The sequence below is a fragment of the Carex rostrata genome, chromosome 7 (genome assembly GCF_964058835.1).
Source record: "Carex rostrata chromosome 7, lpCarRost1.2, whole genome shotgun sequence".
In the NCBI taxonomy this organism is placed as follows: domain Eukaryota; kingdom Viridiplantae; phylum Streptophyta; class Magnoliopsida; order Poales; family Cyperaceae; genus Carex; species Carex rostrata.
In genome coordinates, this window is record NC_135924.1 from 14,338,822 (window position 1) to 14,356,868 (window position 18,047).

General features: G+C 36.1%; 4 protein-coding genes across 8 annotated transcripts in view; 2 read left to right on the plus strand and 2 right to left on the minus strand.

Moving 5' to 3' along the window:
• Positions 1-11,174, plus strand: part of LOC144556486 (mitochondrial ATP-independent inner membrane protease subunit 2-like) — a 45,706-nt gene extending 34,532 nt beyond the window's left edge. Inside the window, exons 2-6 of one of the 5 annotated variants that reach the window (XM_078304841.1) lie at positions 6,944-7,120; positions 8,248-8,498; positions 8,590-8,770; positions 10,206-10,312; positions 10,717-11,174. In XM_078304841.1, the coding sequence (XP_078160967.1) occupies positions 7,049-7,120; positions 8,248-8,498; positions 8,590-8,770; positions 10,206-10,312; positions 10,717-10,801 (696 nt within the window). In that variant the 5' untranslated portion in view covers positions 6,944-7,048 and the 3' untranslated portion in view covers positions 10,802-11,174. Of the gene's footprint in view, positions 1-6,882; positions 7,121-8,247; positions 8,499-8,589; positions 8,771-10,205; positions 10,313-10,716 lie in introns of those variants that run through there. The other 4 variants (XM_078304840.1, XM_078304842.1, XM_078304843.1 and 1 more) reach the window with 4 other exon arrangements.
• Positions 1,306-4,842, minus strand: LOC144556483 (putative wall-associated receptor kinase-like 16). The gene is made up of 3 exons (XM_078304837.1): positions 3,833-4,842; positions 2,862-3,032; positions 1,306-2,685 (listed from the first exon to the last, which is right to left on the minus strand). The coding sequence occupies exons 1-3, from the start codon at positions 4,761-4,763 to the stop codon at positions 1,502-1,504; spliced, it is 2,286 nt and encodes a 761-aa protein (XP_078160963.1). The 5' UTR covers positions 4,764-4,842; the 3' UTR covers positions 1,306-1,501.
• A 633-nt stretch (positions 11,175-11,807) lies between the features above and the next one.
• On the plus strand, positions 11,808-14,903 carry LOC144556485 (uncharacterized). Its single transcript, XM_078304839.1, has 2 exons — positions 11,808-12,065; positions 13,521-14,903. Exons 1-2 carry the CDS (start codon positions 12,017-12,019, stop codon positions 14,693-14,695), a joined length of 1,224 nt encoding a protein of 407 aa, XP_078160965.1. The 5' UTR covers positions 11,808-12,016; the 3' UTR covers positions 14,696-14,903.
• A 291-nt stretch (positions 14,904-15,194) lies between these two features.
• Positions 15,195-17,313, minus strand: LOC144556484 (putative receptor-like protein kinase At5g20050). The gene is made up of 2 exons (XM_078304838.1): positions 15,969-17,313; positions 15,195-15,818 (listed from the first exon to the last, which is right to left on the minus strand). The coding sequence occupies exons 1-2, from the start codon at positions 17,271-17,273 to the stop codon at positions 15,324-15,326; spliced, it is 1,800 nt and encodes a 599-aa protein (XP_078160964.1). The 5' UTR covers positions 17,274-17,313; the 3' UTR covers positions 15,195-15,323.
• Between the last annotated feature and the right edge of the window lie 734 nt (positions 17,314-18,047).

Below are 18,047 nucleotides of genomic sequence, written 5' to 3' on the forward strand. Positions count from 1 at the left end.
TGGAAGTTGAAGTTGGATAACTTGAAATTAACTCAAGCCTCACTTGATTCAAGATGACTTATTAGGATCTGAATATGATTGAAAATCCATCTAGCTCGATTCAAAAGCCGAATCTGACTAGATATATTTTTATTAACATTAATTTCTCTAGTTGCACGAGTCCATGACCATTGTCACGGACGCTTGCTGAAAATTGCAATTATTATTATTATACCTCATTTGTTCAATTACACTTAATCAAATGATTCGGACAGTTCATCTTGTTCTCCATATTAATATGTGTTTGGAGATCAAATTTTACATTTTTTGAAATTTTTTTACGATTTTTTTAGATTTATTGAAAATCGCTGTTTTCTGCAAATGTCGGAGGTGCTGCCGGGACTTTTTTTATTTTCTGATGTCCAAACAACAAATACAAACCGTTAGATGTTTAATCTATATTATAATCTACTTGGAGACCAAATTTTACATTTTTTGGAATTTTTTTACTATTTATTAAGCTGGTTTGAAAACCGCTGATTTCAATGCTGCAGAAATTTACTGAAATCAGTGGTTTTCAAACCAGCTTAATAAATAGTAAAAAATTTCAAAAAATGTAAAATTTGGTCTCCAAGTAGATTATAACATAGATTAAACATCTAACGGTTTGGATTTGTTATTTGGACATCAGAAATTACGATATTGCCCCGGCAACACCTCCGCTGAAATGCTGCCAGCAGCAATTTAGCTGTGCCATATATATATATATATATATATATATATATATATATATATTTTCCATTGGAGAAAATAAGATGCCTGCATGATATTACAAATAAAGTGGGTAAGAGGCCCATTTTTATTTTTTGAAAAATTGGCAGCAGTAAAGGGGCATTCTGATATTACGGCGAAACGTACGTGTTTGTTACAACTCTAGTAAAGGGGCACTACCGCCTCTACGTACATAGCTCTCGGTTCGAGCCCATACCTTCTTTCAGTCAGTAACAGCTTCTTTGCCGTTGGGAAAAATTAAAAAAAATGCCCCTAAGCATTTTAACAGAAATTAAATTTTGTAAATAATTCATACTTGTACTATTAAGTGCCAACTATAAACTCTACACAAATTAATTTTGTCAAGAGAGCAACTTAATCTATCTGACTGCGAAGTTAGAAACAAAGAGTAAAATGTGCAAGATAATTAAAACATATATAAAAGGCCACATAATTTTGAGAGAGAGATCATGAGGCGAAGAAAGGAACAATGAGATCGAAACAGCCTTTTTCGCCCAATCCTATTATATGCTGATATGAAGATGAACAATTAAATTATTCCTTAAAATTAATCTTATAATGCCCACATAACATACAAGGAATTAAACAGGGTAGCCTGCATATTTAGTATATATAATGGTAGTTTACAGATTACCAGAGATTAAAGACAAATTTAAAAATTTGAGTACAGAGGCACGCATGACAAAAATATTCATAAAGTATATATATATCATGAAACAAATCCACAGAACTAAAACCGTCGCCTCCCTGATATCATATCAAAGATAGCTTGTTGCCCAAAACTATATGACATGCTACTATCTCTTGTATATATATCGACTGAATCGCCAAGCAAGCTCTCAGTCTCCTCTACATGGTTCTCTTCATTTGGTGATTGCTTTTGAAATCTTCTCGCCTTTTCTAAAGTGTCAGCAACATCTCTCATTGTAGGTCTTTCTTCTCTGTTCATGTTCAAACAATGCATGACTAGATCTCCAATCTCTTCAAGCACCTCTAGTTTAATTTCATCTCTTACCTGACCATCCAAAATTTCTATGAACCTCCCCTCCTTCTTGGCCACACAAAAAGTTGATGCCAGACTCCTATCCTCCTCTGGTCCTTCAAAATAAAGTGCTTTCTTTCTGGTAAGAAGCTCTAATATAATAACCGCAAAGCTATAGACATCACTTTTGTCAGTCAGCTGACAAGTTAACAAATATTCAGGATCCAAGTAACCACAGGTCCCCTGCACCAAGGTAGCAATTTCGGCTTCATCATTTGGCGCAAGTTTTGAAGCGCCAAAATCAGAAACTTTTGCTACAAAATTTTCATCGAGCAAAATATTAGCAGTTTTCACGTCACCGTGAAGAATAGGGGGTGAAGCGGAGGAATGCATGTATGCTAGCGCACCTGCCGACTCAGCAGCAATTCTGAGTCGTTCATCTAACGGAATAGGAGCATTGAAATTGTTTTGATGGATGTAATGATAAAGAGTTCCATTAGAGATATATTCATAAACAAGCATCGGGACTTCGACCTCCAAACAACAACCCAAGAGCTTGACCACGTTTTTGTGGTTGATTTGTGCCAGGATCAACATTTCTTTCGCAAATTCTTTGGTCTCTTGTTCTTCCATTAATTTTGACCTTTTTATTGCTGCGACAGTGCCGTCCTCCAAAATGCCTTTGTAGACGATTCCGTGCCCCCCGCGCCCCAGCACCCGTTCTTCAGAGAACTTGTTGGTTGCCTTCTCAAGCTCTTCTTTTGTATAAATTCTGAATGTGGTGGTTTCAAAAGAACTCATCTGCTGTCGCAGTAGAACGCCTCCATTCTGCTCAAAAAAATGTTGTCTTGTCCTGATGAGCCTTCTCTTTTGCATTCCAAGATATAGGCAGAAACTGGCAGATGCAACGAAGAAAACACCCACACTTGCACCTGAAAATTTTCAGTATAAGCTTTGTCAGTTTCAATACAAAATTTGCTTTTCTTAATATTGTTGTATCTCATAAATGTACCGTAGATCACTAGCTGTAATGGAATTAATTAGGTATAGAAAATTGTGTAAATTATTTCTATGATTAAAACCGGTGAATAAAACTAAAAGAACGTACCAATAACTATTTTAAGTGCTAATGTGAAATGATCTTTTTTGCGACAAACATCCTTCGTGGCATTGCCTTCTGTCCCACGTGGACAGGTACAGGTGTAGCTCCCAATTGTGTTTATACAATCGCCGTAGCATGGATATTCCTTCGACTTCAATTCATCACACTCATTTATATCTGCGTAGCAAAATCATGATAATTAAACAAAAGGACAAAGAAAAAGAAATCAACCAGCACAATGCACCTCTTATTAGGGATAGATATATACTCAAACACCCAGTTTCATAATAAAATTCACTTTCTTCATTTGTTACACATTAAATATCACTTGAATAAATAATTCGGAGTGTTCTGTACATCTCCCTATTTTATTTTTTCAGCCAACACACTATAAATTTTTTTATAGTTACCAAATCCGTTTCTTTTTGAAGTTCAGGTACTTAATTGCACAAATAGAATTTCTTGGTCCGCCTATATATATATATGATCTATTGGCATATAAAGTTATAAAGCTTATCATAAGAATAAGAGCATCTCCAACAGTGATTGTTTATGGATTGCTTATGCTGATGTGTCAATTGTTTTTGCAATTGTTGGGTTGTATGGCTATTGCTTATTTAGCAATTGTTGGAAAAAATTGCTTAATAAGAAATCATTTTCTAAAGATGAGTTGGCCAAATGTTTAATTTTTATTGGTCAAATGTTCAATTCTTAATTGTTTGGTTGATTGCACCAATGTAAGAGTGGATTGCTTAATTTTGAAAATTTTCATAATTGCTAATTTAGCAATTAATTTGAATTGCTGGATTGGAGATGCTCTAATACGATTTTTTTTATTTTAGGGTTCAGATTGCAAATAGTACAAATTTAGTTATCAATTGATTTTGTACTCAAATAATTTAACATTAAAAGCACAACTTCAATTTGAACCTGACAATGTAATCGGAAGGATAATAATAATTAATAATATTACGTACCTTGACATCCTCCAGTGATGTACGGATTGCCTTGGTATCCCTTTGAACAATTGCAAAGATATCCAGCACCATTATCAGAATTGTAGCAATCATGATTCAAACTCCGACACGCATAATCGGTCAAGTTACGCCTTGCGTAACTACAATTTCCCGCGTTTCTTATAGCCCAATCCATCCCTACCTGGACCTTGAAATCATTGGTCCTTGTTAGGTATGAGTTGTCAAATTGGAACCAATTTGAATCTGCAAGAAAAACATACGAACAATTTGTGGGATTGCCATATTTTACTGGGTCGCCAATGTCTTGGCTAGAACTCTCTAATAAATTCTGTAAAGATGCTTCATAGAAAATGAGGCCATTTGGAATAGAGCTCTGACAGCACCCAACTCCAGTGCATGAACCGTTGGTGCTACCCAATGGATATTGAGTCGGCCGACAAGCCGAAACGCATCCACTAACATAATAACCATCTCCATCTACAAAATAGCCTCGGTTGGGACATCCAACAGCAAAGAAGTTGTTACTGACTGAAAGGACGAATGGATGGGCCGTACCATAAGATATGTACGTAGTGGCGCTAGTGCCGGATATATAACCGCCACTAGAGTTGTAACATTTACGATTCGCTGTAACTAATATATGCAACTGGCCTTTTGGTGAAATGTCTGTTATTTCTTGGTCGTCGCCGGAAATGAAGAGCCGAGGTGGGTTATAGGATTCATTGCACACAAGGCTGAAATCTTGGCTGGAATCTTCTCTGAAGCAGTTAGGCTCAAAGCCAAATGGGTAAGGGACTGTAATGTTCCCGCATTTGTTTCTGCAACCCGGTAAAGAAGCCAGCGGGGAAGTCTGCGATGCGGCTCGTGTGGACGGTACAACAGTAGTGAGTAGAGGGAGAAGCAAGAGTAGTAGGAAGTAAGGAGGAGCCATTAATGGTATGGTAATGGTATGAAGGGAAGTAGGTAGCTAGCTAGCTTGACTAGTGAATTTATAATTAAAGAATGGGATCAAATATTTAAATTAAGGCGCGGGGTTTGGTAGATTTATATGAATTAAAATAATTAGAAGATTTTGTTAATTAGTGTCTAAGAGGGATGGATCCGCCTTTCTTGACTGTACGTACGTATGTATGCATACATGTTGCTAGCTAGTTGCCTAGTTGCCTAGTTGCCTAGTTGCCTAGCTATATAGTTGCCTAGTTGCTAATTAAAGAGCCCTCAATGATTATATGTTTCGTGAAATTAAGAACATAGCTTGGAATTAATAGAACTAAGCAATGAATTCAAGAATTAATTGTGATTATTCATTTCATCTTTTACGCTATTACTTATAATCTGATTAGAAAAATTAATTTTAATCAGATAGTTAATAAATTTATTGACACTATTATATTAATGAAGTATATATGACCGCATCTTATGGTTTGTTAGTTAATAAATAAAATAAGTATGATCACATCTCAAATTTCGGATAAAGATCGATATTGAATGAGCATTTAATTTTTTCTCCACTGGGAAAAAAGAAAAGAAAGTGGCTTTTATCCATTTTATTTATTTATAATATGAGGCATTTTATTTTCTCCACTGGGAAAAAAATATGTGCCTCCGACCAATTATAGGAGCAATAAGCCAAGTAGCCAACTAGCTTTTAATAATGTATATTCTCCGAATTATGACCCAGATACATTTTAATTAAGAGCTAGTGTTAATTTAGTATTCATGTGAATCATTTGATTTAATTTTAATTACACTAATTACGCATAATAATAACAGCAAAGTACAACAAGCTTCCGTCTAGACTCTAAGACGATACAAATACAATGGTACGTCTTCGACCCATGTAATATGTAATTACTAATTAGAGATGATAATCCAATATTAATTTCCACGATCGGATTCCGTTCAATTCAATTAAATTAGACTTTGAATTTTAGGCTATTTTTGGATTTTTAAGGGTATGTTTTGGATCAACTAAGGTCGAGTTTAAAGTGGAATTCAATTATATATTTATGTCGTTCAAGTTTTGAGCCATTAATTTCAAATTGTATGTCGTTCAAGTTTGAATCGAGTTTGATTGGAGGTAAATTGTGTGACTTTTTAAATTGTATGTGTTTAACAGTCATTTTAATTTATAAAATAATGACTACATCTAAGTATCTAACCTAATTTAAATACACATGACAATTAATTGATAATTGACCATTGACCATTGACCAGTCAATAAAAGCACTTCCATGCCTCCTCCACTACGAGTCTACGCGTCTCTTTAATTTACATCTCTTTCCCAAAAAAAAAGAAAACAAAAAACTTTTTGTTTTCCACATACGCGTCGGCTCCAACCCAAAAACTTATCCAAATCAACATACGCGTCTCTTTCATTTACATCACACTTTCCCCGAAACAATACAAATTGTACAAAAATAGTTTTTGAGCCAGATGATTGGGTCATCTTTTTTTAAGGAATAATCTGATTATTAAAATTAAAAAAAAAATTAGTCAAATTATTTTGTTGAAATTATGGTAGTAAAGATGACATTCACATATGTAGCATTTGCAATTTCATCTAAACCATTGTTTGATGTAAATTGTATATTAATAAAGCGAGTCAAATTCTATCCTAATTGTACCTAATATATGAAGCATTTTTTATATTTACTAAAAAGTGATAAAATATTTACAAAAACAAAATCTTCTGAAATTGAAATGATTGGACATTTTCATCAGAAATTGGAAAATTTCAAAAAATTCCGAGGTCAACCTACTAAAGCCCGGCCCAACTAAGCCCAGTGAAATCTGTGATTCCCTGATCAGGATTGTACCACGGTCTCTGGTGCATTCGGGCACGAGCACCTCGGCTCTCCCGACAAAACACCTTGCTCTCTGAAGCCTATCCTCTCCAGTAACTACATTTTTTAGTTTAGATAACATCCGTCCGATCAGAATCCAGGCTAATCCGACCGGTGTTGAAATGCACAGGTTACCTTTAATATTGGTGCGAAAGCAAATCTGACGGTCCGGATCTAAATTCAAAATTTGAGTTATATCAGGTGATATGAATTCTTGCTTCTCGCTCAACACAGCACCAAATCGGGGTTTTAGGCTTTCGGGCTGGAGGCCTCCTCTTTGATCAATTGATCTGCGACTGCGGGAGGGAGGAGAGATCGTGCGAGCTGTGTATGCAATTATCAAGCTCAGGAAGCGAGCCTTTCTCCTGAAATGGTTTCTCTCTCAACTTGGGTCCGTTACGCCGCCATCAAGCTCGACTACTCCCTCTCCCTAGGATTGAAGGTTTTTTCTCCTCCTCTCCATTTCTCTCTCTGATTCATCTTTTGTGTGGTCAAATCAGTGTTGGTTCATTTCTGTCGTACGAGGTCTTAGTTCCTTTTTATTGCGGTTTTAGCTTCGTTTTGTGTTAGTATTGGGCTGATTATAGGGAATTTTTGTTTGAAGGTAGGTCGGTTAATCTTTTCGTGTTTAATTAGATCACGAATCCATTTACTACCTGATTTTAAGTGATTTACTACGAATCCCGTTCACTACAATTTTAAGTAATTAGAGCCTGAATCCCATTTACTACGAATTGGAGAAAAAAAGAGTTATTTAAGTAATTTAGTGCTGTTGTCTATGAGAAATTCAGTGCCCACCTTATCCGACAATAAAATAGCAACCAATCACAAGGCCATATTTCCAAGAAAAAAAGTTTATATCAAAACCCTTCTGAAATTTCAATTACCAGCTTAGCAGATGGTACCTGACCAAGTTCTAATCCTTTGCATTAAAATGTGTTTCAAACACAAAACATTCATCTTGGACCCTCCCAAATCACTTCCTTTGGTGTCCTTAGAAGTAAAGGAAAAAAAATGTCCTTTAACTATTTGTAAAATACGTTTTGTGATATTTGGGCAAATATTCTAGCAAACAATAAAAATTAAGGAATATTATTAATTATATTTTTAATTTACATAGTCGGACTTATTTGTTTGAAAAGGTATATTCCAGTATCTCTTTCTCATTTCTGCACTTCTTTTTTTTCGAAAAATGATCCCTCTGATCCTTGCTACTTAAGTTCCAGATACTGCTTTTGTTTATTACGAGTAATTAGCTTGTGTGTTGTTGTTCCGCTTGAATTTACTTGTCCTTATCAGCATCAAAACAAGTAAACAACACCAACTTGCTTTTTTCACAGTTTTTCAGTGTTTCCATATTACCCCAGTCAACCCTCACCAAAGCTTGATTTAAGCTTTACTTGTGCAACCAAACCCCTAGTTCTTATTTTATATCATCATCCCAGTCTTGAACCATTTCTTGGTTTAGTCTAAATTCTTCTAAATTGATGATGGTTTACTCTCTGTTTGATTACAGCATATGTTTAGCTTTTGAAATTGACAGATGGTATATTATTGTAAAATATGTAGAAGTACAATGTTGGTCAGATCAATGCCAGAGAGCTGAGTGATGCAATAGTGAAAAACTTTATGCAAGGGAGGCTAACATTTACATACTGGACAAAGGGAGAAGAGATGTCACCTACAATCTCTGATGGAGGCACTCTTCTTGTTAGAAAATTGCCTGCTCCTACGCCCACGTACTTTGATTCCTTATCTCATTTTCCTTTTTTATTTGTGCTCAGTTTTGACAAGGGTACTGCAAACTTTATTTCTGAAATGTGTTGCTTGATTTCACTCTCTTTTCCAATTGGGTTTCTGACTTGTTAATCAACATAAGGTTTTTTTGTTTTGTTTGCATTCCTTCTGTAGGCAAGTATTTGTTGGAGATGTGGTACTAGTAAAAGATCCAGAAAATTCTAACGTTATTGTGAGAAGATTGGCGGCAACTGAAGGGTATGAGATGGTTTCTTCAGATGAGAAAGAGGAACCATTTGTACTAGACAAGGACCAATGTTGGGTATTGTCAGACAACACTTCTCTGAAGCCTAAGGTACATCTTATCTTCACCCTTTGGCAAATTACATCTTTTGTGATGTATGCATGGATTATTAAATAAATTTAATATTTTTATTAGATGGAACATCCAATTCAAAATAAATCTTTAAATTTTGTTAATTAAAAATTATTAAAATGGAATACCCATCAATTTTGGAGATTGTGAATAACACTTAACAGTTGTTAATTGGGAAAAAAAAAGACTAAATTACACATGTTCTTTCCTAGTAAATCTTTAGAATAACATAATGACCTGTTCCCACCATCAATTATCGTAACATCTCAATCGTCTTGCTTTGATATAATCTCACTAGAGGTAGTGGCAAAACTTTCAAATACTCAATGAATGCATCTACAGTGCTAAATACTGATATTAATTGCACAGATATGGAAAAGATGGCTGTTTCATGCAAAAATGTGATATGTTGGGAGTTCTCATGATATATGAAAAAAATGTTGGGTTTAATTGGCAAAAGTGCTTTCTATTAGTAGTAAATTTTCACTTGACTTGAGGCCTCTGAAAATTATGCATACCCCTTCAAGATGAGATTTAATTTCCATTTTCTGAACAATGGAAAATATCACCTATGTACATTTTTATTTCTCCTAAGTTTTTTTTTGTTAAGAGAGAAGTGTGATGATTAACAAGGAATTTTAAGACATTGGGAATATGTTGTGAGGCTGGATTTGAATTGTTGGGTTTGTATGATAACATTTGCAGGGTATTTTGTTCTCTATCCCGCAATTATAAAAAAAAAAAAAACTGGTACCCCGATTTCTACTGTTTGACATGCCTTAAACTGAACACATTCTAATGCATGTGTTCAGTTCGACAGAAAATTATTTTTGTCTTGTCTGAACTACACTCACATGTTTAGGACTGCCTGACTGACCGCATGCGTTTCGCACCCTCCTCATCCTGAACTTGTAAATTTTTTTTTGATAAGCTTCATATCTGCTTAAGGCATGTGTTAGAGAACCAGACAGTATTGTGAAATTTTTAAAATGGTGAATGCTTGTATTATTATTTCAATAAAACCAGGATCGACAAATGAAAAATTTATGTACAGGTTAATTTTATTTGTAATGTCAGTACAGGTTAATAATTTTAGCAGTGTTATATATAAGATGCTCCATATACAAAGAGAGTGCTGGGTTATTTCTCAATTCAAATCTCTGAAATGTTTTCTGCATTGATTGATGTGCCAGCAAACCCTTAATTTTAAACTATTATAAGTAGTATTTTCTTGTGATGCTCATGGGTCTAGGTTGGAACAAAAAAGAAGTTGAGCCAGTTTTGTTCCTTAAAAGTTGGGTGCCTCAATCAAATGTTAATTTTCATGTTTAATTACAAGGAAGCTGAATCTTAGTCCTATTCATGTCAATTTATTTGCAAATGTAATGGTGAAATTAAATAATTTTTGCGACAGGAAGCAAGAGACAGCCGTCTTTTTGGACCTGTTCCCATGACCGACATTATTGGCCGAGTTATCTATGCTTTGCGATCAGCTGTTGATCATGGTCCTGTTGAGAACAGGTACTCTTTCTTTTGGAAACTGCTTTTTCATGAATGTATGCATCATTACTGCAATGCAATATTGCGGTACTACATTGTGCTTAAGCATCGAATACAGCAAAGCTACCAAAATTGAATCAATGAACAAACATATATTTACCAAATTGTAAGGTATTGTTGAAATTCTGATGTCCAAAGGGAACAGAACAGTACAAAAGTATGGTAAAATAATTCTTGCTTAAGTCTAGGTCTGGGCTACAGTTTTTGGTCAATCTGCATCTTTCACTATTTAATATCTGTCTATGAAATTACTCCATCTACTGCATTTTCATGAATGCTGAACAGTAGAGCTGTAGAAATTTTGCAGTATGAACTTTTATAAACATTCCATGTGATGAATATATTAACTTTTTTCTTATCCAAAGCAGTCATTCTGCTATCAACCACGACAGAGATGTTCTGGCAGTTGAGTTGGATGTAAACCAGATGGCGAAGAATTCAAAATCATAAAATGAAAATTCATTTTCATCTGCTTTTTGTCATATCAAGCCTTCCCTTTTGTTGGTGAAGTTCCCTCCTGTTGCAAAAATTTCTCCTGGATGAGAAATTTTGATCACTGTTGAATTTTTCATCCATGAATTTCAATTTGATATTATACGGTGAGGCCTGAGAATCTAGTGACTTTGTACTCAGCTGATGTGTTATGGTGCATAACGCCTTCAAGTTTGTTGTTTATTAGGTGATACATTGATAATAATTAAGTATTGGACATGTTTGTCCGTTTGTGTTTTCGATCTGGTTCATTATGTTGTTTTAAATCAAGTGGTAAATACTTGTCTGGATAATTTTGCAGGATCATCAATTTCTGCTTTTCTTTGGTTTCTTTTTCTGAGTCTACATATCTTTTGTGATATAGTTTTATGAGTAATTAAGATCATTCTGTTTCGCTAGAAGCTCTCCAAAATATCAGATGATTTTCATCAAAGCTTATTTCAGATTGGAACATTTTAATATACATGTATTGTTTAATTGCATTGCTCTTTCAAGTGATGGATTCATTTTTTCTAAGAAAAAAATGATTCTTGTTCCTATATTGGTACTATCTGTCCAAAAGTAATGGTGGCAGCAATCTGACAAACAATTAACTGGCTTATTTCGCTCAGAGCAGGTCAAACATTTAATTTGCCAATTTAAACAATTCAGTTTCCATCATATAAAAATTTCCAGTAATAAACTCTCCACCAAAAACGTCGCAAGGGGAAATAATTATTTCATATCATATAAGGTAACATATATTTCTGTTTAGATCTGGGCCATCCGATCAGAATCTGTACGAAAATTAAAGCTTGCGTACACTCCTACTCGGAGCGAATTGATCGAATTCTGATCGGATGGTCTGGACCTAAACAGAAATAGGCGTTTCTCTTCTCCTAAACATACGGTTTTGTGGGCCGGGTTGGTGGGCCTGAAACTGAAAACCCAATTCGCCGAGGGCATCCGACAGGCGAGGCGACATAGAAAAAGGCGAAAAACCCTTCAACAACGAAAAAAAGGGTTTAACAATTCGCAGCCTTATCCATCCCTATTCCTATTCCCGTCTAACGCGCTCCTCTCTTTCGCCGAGATATTACGCGGTCGCACCGCCGGGGAAGTCCGAGCAAGGCGACACCGGATACCGGACCTCTGTTGGTAGCATAGAGAAAGGTTCGACGAAGGAGAGAAGAGATGTCTATTTCCGCCGGTGTACATTTCGTTTCTGGTAACCACCTCCAAGGTAACCCTCCTCGCCGCGTCCTCCGCTTATCTAGTTTAAATCCTCCTTTGAGTTCTTTTGTTGTAGTTTGAAATTTGTGTTGGTAAAAGTCTTAGCTGGATTGGATTATTCTTTGTTTTTTCTTATCTTCAGTCACTGTGTGTGTCTTCTGCTTTAAGATGCACCTGTATTTTTTTGGGTATCTTTCGGTAATAATGCTTCGCTTTTTTTTCTTTTTTTTTTTAATATTTGCCTTTTTTGTTTTTGTGCGAAACACACCTGGCCTGGATTGGACTTGACTCAAGTCCCAGTAAAAATGGCTATTTTACCTTAGTTCACTTCTATTTCAGGTAATCCATGTTACGTGTGTATTTCTTACAAGTTTAGGCATATCAAATTGCTATTTCTGGCTCAGTGATTGAGCAAGTGCTATCAAACCCTTGTGTGTTCAGTTTTAGTTTCATTTTAAGGTGACTTAACTAAGGAAATTTACTGACTCTCGATTGAAGCTATGTTGTAAATAGTTCTTTAACTGTTGGGTACAAGCGAAAATTTTGCTTTATATATGCAAAAAGAACACTCTAATATTAAAAAAAGGGGAAAATTGGTTATTTGTCACTCCAAAACCTTAAAATTTGAAAAATGCCACCCGAAATTAGAAATCATCCTAATGCCACTCTAAACTTAGTTAATTTTTTATTTTGCCATAAATAATAATTAATGACTAAAATACCCTCCAATGGAGCCTTCCCCTTCTCTCCCTTCTCCTTCTCCTTTTCCTTTTCCTTTTCTTTATCTAATGGTAAGGTTAAATGTTAAATTATTAATACCAGGTAAACAAATCACGGTCAGTACCATAACATCACCTTTTCCTTCCTTAATTCTCATAGCTTTGGGAATATGCTGACTTTGCTTCATTTTGAACTCCGTTTACATATTTATGGTTAAGATTAAACTGCTATTTACAAATACTAATACAAATATATATGATATGTATGAAACAGGTTAGTGAATTCCAGCCTGTTCCACTTAATGGTGCAAGACTTCCTTTCATAGTTGAATTCATCCAATACATAGGCCCCAAAAGAATATATAAAACTGATTTATATACTTGATGTTCAAGAATTCCCTCAAAGCAAAGGGCCAAACCACTCATATAGTCATATTTCTTTTTATATGCGTCTGTTACAAACTGGTTGCTAATTTATTCTCCTTCTCAATTTTTAACTTGTTTTCACGTATAGCATCTCCCATGAAACTTCTATTGAGTTGGCTATGTCCAAAATAATCATACATATTTTGCAAGTGTTTCATTTTTATGAAATAAAAAAAAATGAATAGGTACTTGACGTCTAGGTCAAAAAATCTATTTTCTTGTACCTTTAAAAGCTCTTATTCTCGGGGTTCTAAAATTTTCTTCTTATTAGGCACTATTGGATGAACTGACAACAATGATTTTTTTTTTTGTTTCTACAGGGCTCCCAGTTAAGAAAACCACCTTACCTTCTTTCTCTAGGGATCTTTTACTCAAAAACAACTCCCTTCTATATTTCCAACCATTAACTCGAGTCCCTCTTTCTCTCACATGCAAAGCGAGCAGCTCGAACAATAACCGGAAAATCCCCAGGCTTCCAAAAAAAAAGTACAACAATTCCCCTCCACCTCTCTGGAGCAAGAATAACCACCAAGAACAAGAGGACCTCCTGGAAACAAGCAAAATGTTGTCATCACAAAATGGGGGCAGCAAAATTTCTGATGTTCCAACTCCCATTAAATCAGGAAATTCAGAGGAGATTATAAAAATTTTTAGAAAGCACCTATCACAGATGCAAGCAGAGTCTAGGAAACCACCAGTGAACAGCAACCCCAACATCCGATCGTACGGCTTGAATGCAACAATGCTGAATGACGAGGAGAAGCGCAATAGCATTAAAGAACTTCTCAAGCAGTTGAGTACTTCTGGCACCAATAAAAAGAGCGTAACCAACAACATTGGTACTAAAGGTACCATCAATAACCTTAGTAAATATGAGGAGGCTGATGTTGAAGACAGTGACAGTGAGAATATTGATGGAGATAGTGATTTTGAGGATGATGTACCTGACGTACTGGATTCTGATGAAGATAGTGATTTTGAGGATGATGTACCTGACATGCTGGATTCTGAACCCAAGCCTGTAACCATTTCGAGGCCACCTTCAAGATTTTCGCGTAAGTCTCCTGTTACAGTGGAAAAGTACGAACCTGTCGTGCCATCCGAAATTTATGAAGGAGAGACAGAGATGCTAAGCGAGGAAGAGAAGTCTGGGTCAGAATATTTGGTTTATGAGTCTGAATCTGAGTCCATGGCTGAACCGAGTGAGGGCCAACATTTAGTGGAAAAGTACGAACCTGTCGTACCATCCAAAATTTATGAAGGAGAGACACAGATGCTGAGCGAGGAAGAGAAGTCTGGGTCAGAATATTTGGTTTATGAGTCTGAATCTGAGTCCATGGCTGAACCGAGTGAGGGCCAACATTTAGGGGAGAAGACTGAGGATTTGGGTGCATTGAAAGTGTCCGAATTAAGGGAGATCGCAAAATCACGCGGCCTGAAAGGTTATTCGAAGCTGAAGAAAGCTGAATTGGTCGAGCAGTTGAGCGTAAGTTAATTTAAAGGTTGGATATTTGTAATATCTTTTGTGCTATTCACTTATTTCCATGACCTTCTTAGGTTGTATGCATGAAATTTTGGTATTTTTATCTTCTGTAGCTTTTGTGCTAAGTTCTTATCCTTTTGTGACTGACCAAGTTGATAATCTGTTAGCAGGTCCTTTAAGAGTTTTAATGAAGTTAATGTTGATGTTATGTTCACTAGTACAGATTTGTTGTTGTAGATCTTTTTCTTTATCCACGGTCAGGTAGTTGTTCTCTTGATTGTTAATGCAAGGGCAAGGCCTTGTTGACTTGTTGGTAGTGGTTTGCAGCGTACAGTAACTGACTCATGAATTGAAATCTCAAATGATGTCCTGATATCTGTATCTCAACGTAAATAGAATGTATACTAATGTTGCCTTTTCCATGGCAATGGTTAAATGGTGTCTTAGTTCTTACATACTGTAATTGTAATTTGATATTAGGGTCAGTCACCTGGATAATTTATCCCCAATATCTTGGAACCAAATAATTACCTCACATGATATCATCATCCATATCATAATACAACTCTTAAGCCTCTTCAACAAAGTTATTTTTAAGTTATCTCTGTGTCCTAGTTAAAAGATAACAGGAATTAAATCATCAGGCTGACTGAATAGAAATGGATATAGTATCGGCATAGGGTCGAGTAGCCTCCATATCCTGAGTTTGGTTAGAAGTTGTAGCCTGTGTTTCTAGATCAAGGAATTTAACTACAAACATTGGGCTTTCTGGTGGCATAGGAACTGGGATGCGTCCTTCGAGCATATCAACTATTTCAGTTGTGCTTGGTCTTACCTCAGGGTTCTCTTGGATGCACCAAAGAGCCACTCGAACTAAAACCACCACTTCTTCTTCCCTTATCTCCTCATGCTCCAAGCATGGATCCACAACTTCCATTAGCTTCCCTTCCATCATTTTCTCCTTGACAATCTTTGGAAAGTATGACTTGTGTATTTGTTGACTCTCTGTATCCACCTCTGTCATGAAGTTTCTTCGCCCACCAACAAGCTCCAAAAGCACCATACCATAACTGTACACATCAGATTTGGTTGAGATGCAGTCTGGAAGAAGCATCTCTGGAGGTAGATAACCAATCTGCATTCCAAACACTTTTAATGTTAAAATTACTAACCACTTTAATCATTTTTTCTTTTTTAATTAATGCTATTTTTTTTCTCTACATGTTAAGTCTATATGATTATAATTACAAAAAAAATTCTTGAAAATGGTACCAGTAAACATTACCGTGCCTCTTGCTCTGGTCATGACACTACTTTCGTCCTTCCCAATCGATTTAGAAATGCCAAAATCGGATACTAGAGCTCTAAAGTTGCTGTCTAGAAGAATGTTTGCCGGCTTGATATCTAAATGCAGTATTCGATGATGGCACCCGTGGTGGAGATATGCAAGTGCCTTTGCCACATCACTAGCAATACGGTACCTATACATCCAGGTAAGGGACGCTCTCTTCACCTCATCTTTAAAAAGCCATGCATCCAGAGAGCCATTTTCGAAGAATGGATATACGAGGTAGCGATCACCTCCTGTTGTGAGAGAGTACCCCAGAAGCCGCACTAGACTGATATGTTGTAGACTTGCGATGATTGTGATCTCTGTTCTAAACTCTTCTCCACTTGCGTGGCCTTTGATCTGCTTCACTGCAATAACAGACCCATCGTCCAATGTCCCCTTGAACAATGCACCATAGCCACCTTCCCCGATTGGCGTTTGGAAATTCTTGGTTGCTGACATGAGCTCTTTAATGGTGAACCTTGTGGGTAACCCGGCCATCTCAAGAAAATCGTGTTGATCATCTTGGAGCTTTTCTTGATGCCGAGTGTTTTGGGCATACATCCACAGACCAAGAAAAAGTGCTGAACAGGCATCAGTGCTCGTGATAAAGAAAAATAGTATCTTTGTGTAAACCCGAAACCAGATGGCCACCACTATGATAGCAGTGACAGATGTTAATGTTATCACTATCACTGCTATCACTACTATCTTCCACAATTGGTTGAAAAAGTGCTTTACATAAATTACTAAGAGTACCAAATAGATTACAAGAGATATACTAGATAAAAAAAATGATTCAAATTGTTCTTGATCGATAAATTCAATGTGAATGTAAAGGACAAGGAGTGAACTGACAAACAATGCCAGTAAAATTGGAATCTTCTTATCACGAATAAATATCAGTAGGAAAAAGACCACCATGCCCACCGTGTCAATGCCGAGAATCATGTTAAATTCAAAATCGCTGTCTGGAGGACTCGGTAAAAAGCATAAAGAAAGAATTAGTCCAGCTGGGCCGACGAACACACCTACAATGAGCATCTTCCATCTCAGGGATGGTGCACGTCGGCAGTGAAGACAGCATATCGCCAAGCCAATGAAGGCTGCCACCCAAGCGATTATTTGGAACCATGGTGGGTACATGGGTTTGTCATCCTCATTATAATAGACGGGGGTTATACCATCAATGATGTAAAGAATAACAAGAGAGAGGACTACAATGGCTGAGGCTATGATCTCTATTTTTGTGATGGACATGATTTGTTTCTTTGTTTTCTATTAATCTTGCTTGTTGGTGCCTCTATGGATATGATCTCATCACCTATATATTATATATATATGTTATGTCAGAACCGATCGAGTGGAGCTGGTGTGGTGGCTAGAGAAGACTGACAGTAAGTTCCTGTAGAGATCTTTCAATGATATAATTAATAGTCTTGTTATAAATATTAAAGAATGAAAGAAGATGATCATTATTAGGCCCACTTTTGCGCGATACTAACTAATGAATGAAGTGCTAATTAATACGGGGATATTAATATAGATCGAACGGCTCCGATCGGATATTGTACCGAATTTGATTTGATACCCATTGGACCGCAACAAGGTCCATGTTAACAAATTTAATGGTTGTGTCTTTTCCAATGTGCCTTATTTATTTGTCATTTTTAATTATTCATTTTTCAGGGGTGGTGCCCAATGTCCATTATTTTGGGGTGGATAGAATTTTAGAATTGGGCGAACTGACCGAGTCGTTTCTCTTTTACAACTTTGCGATCTGACCGAGTCGTTTCCTGTTTTACAACTTTATTTAGTCCCTTGGGTTCACTTATCGGTTACTTATCTGGTCAATGTTGGTGCCTCCTATTTGTTCAGTTCATCAGTACACGTTCCACAATGATAAAAAACAAAAGTACACGTTCCACGGACTACTTTAAAAATATATACTTTTTCTTTGAAAAAATTAAGACAGATACCCTTTTTTATTACTTTGTGACAAAATATCTGAACTGTAGTTAAAATAAATTTACT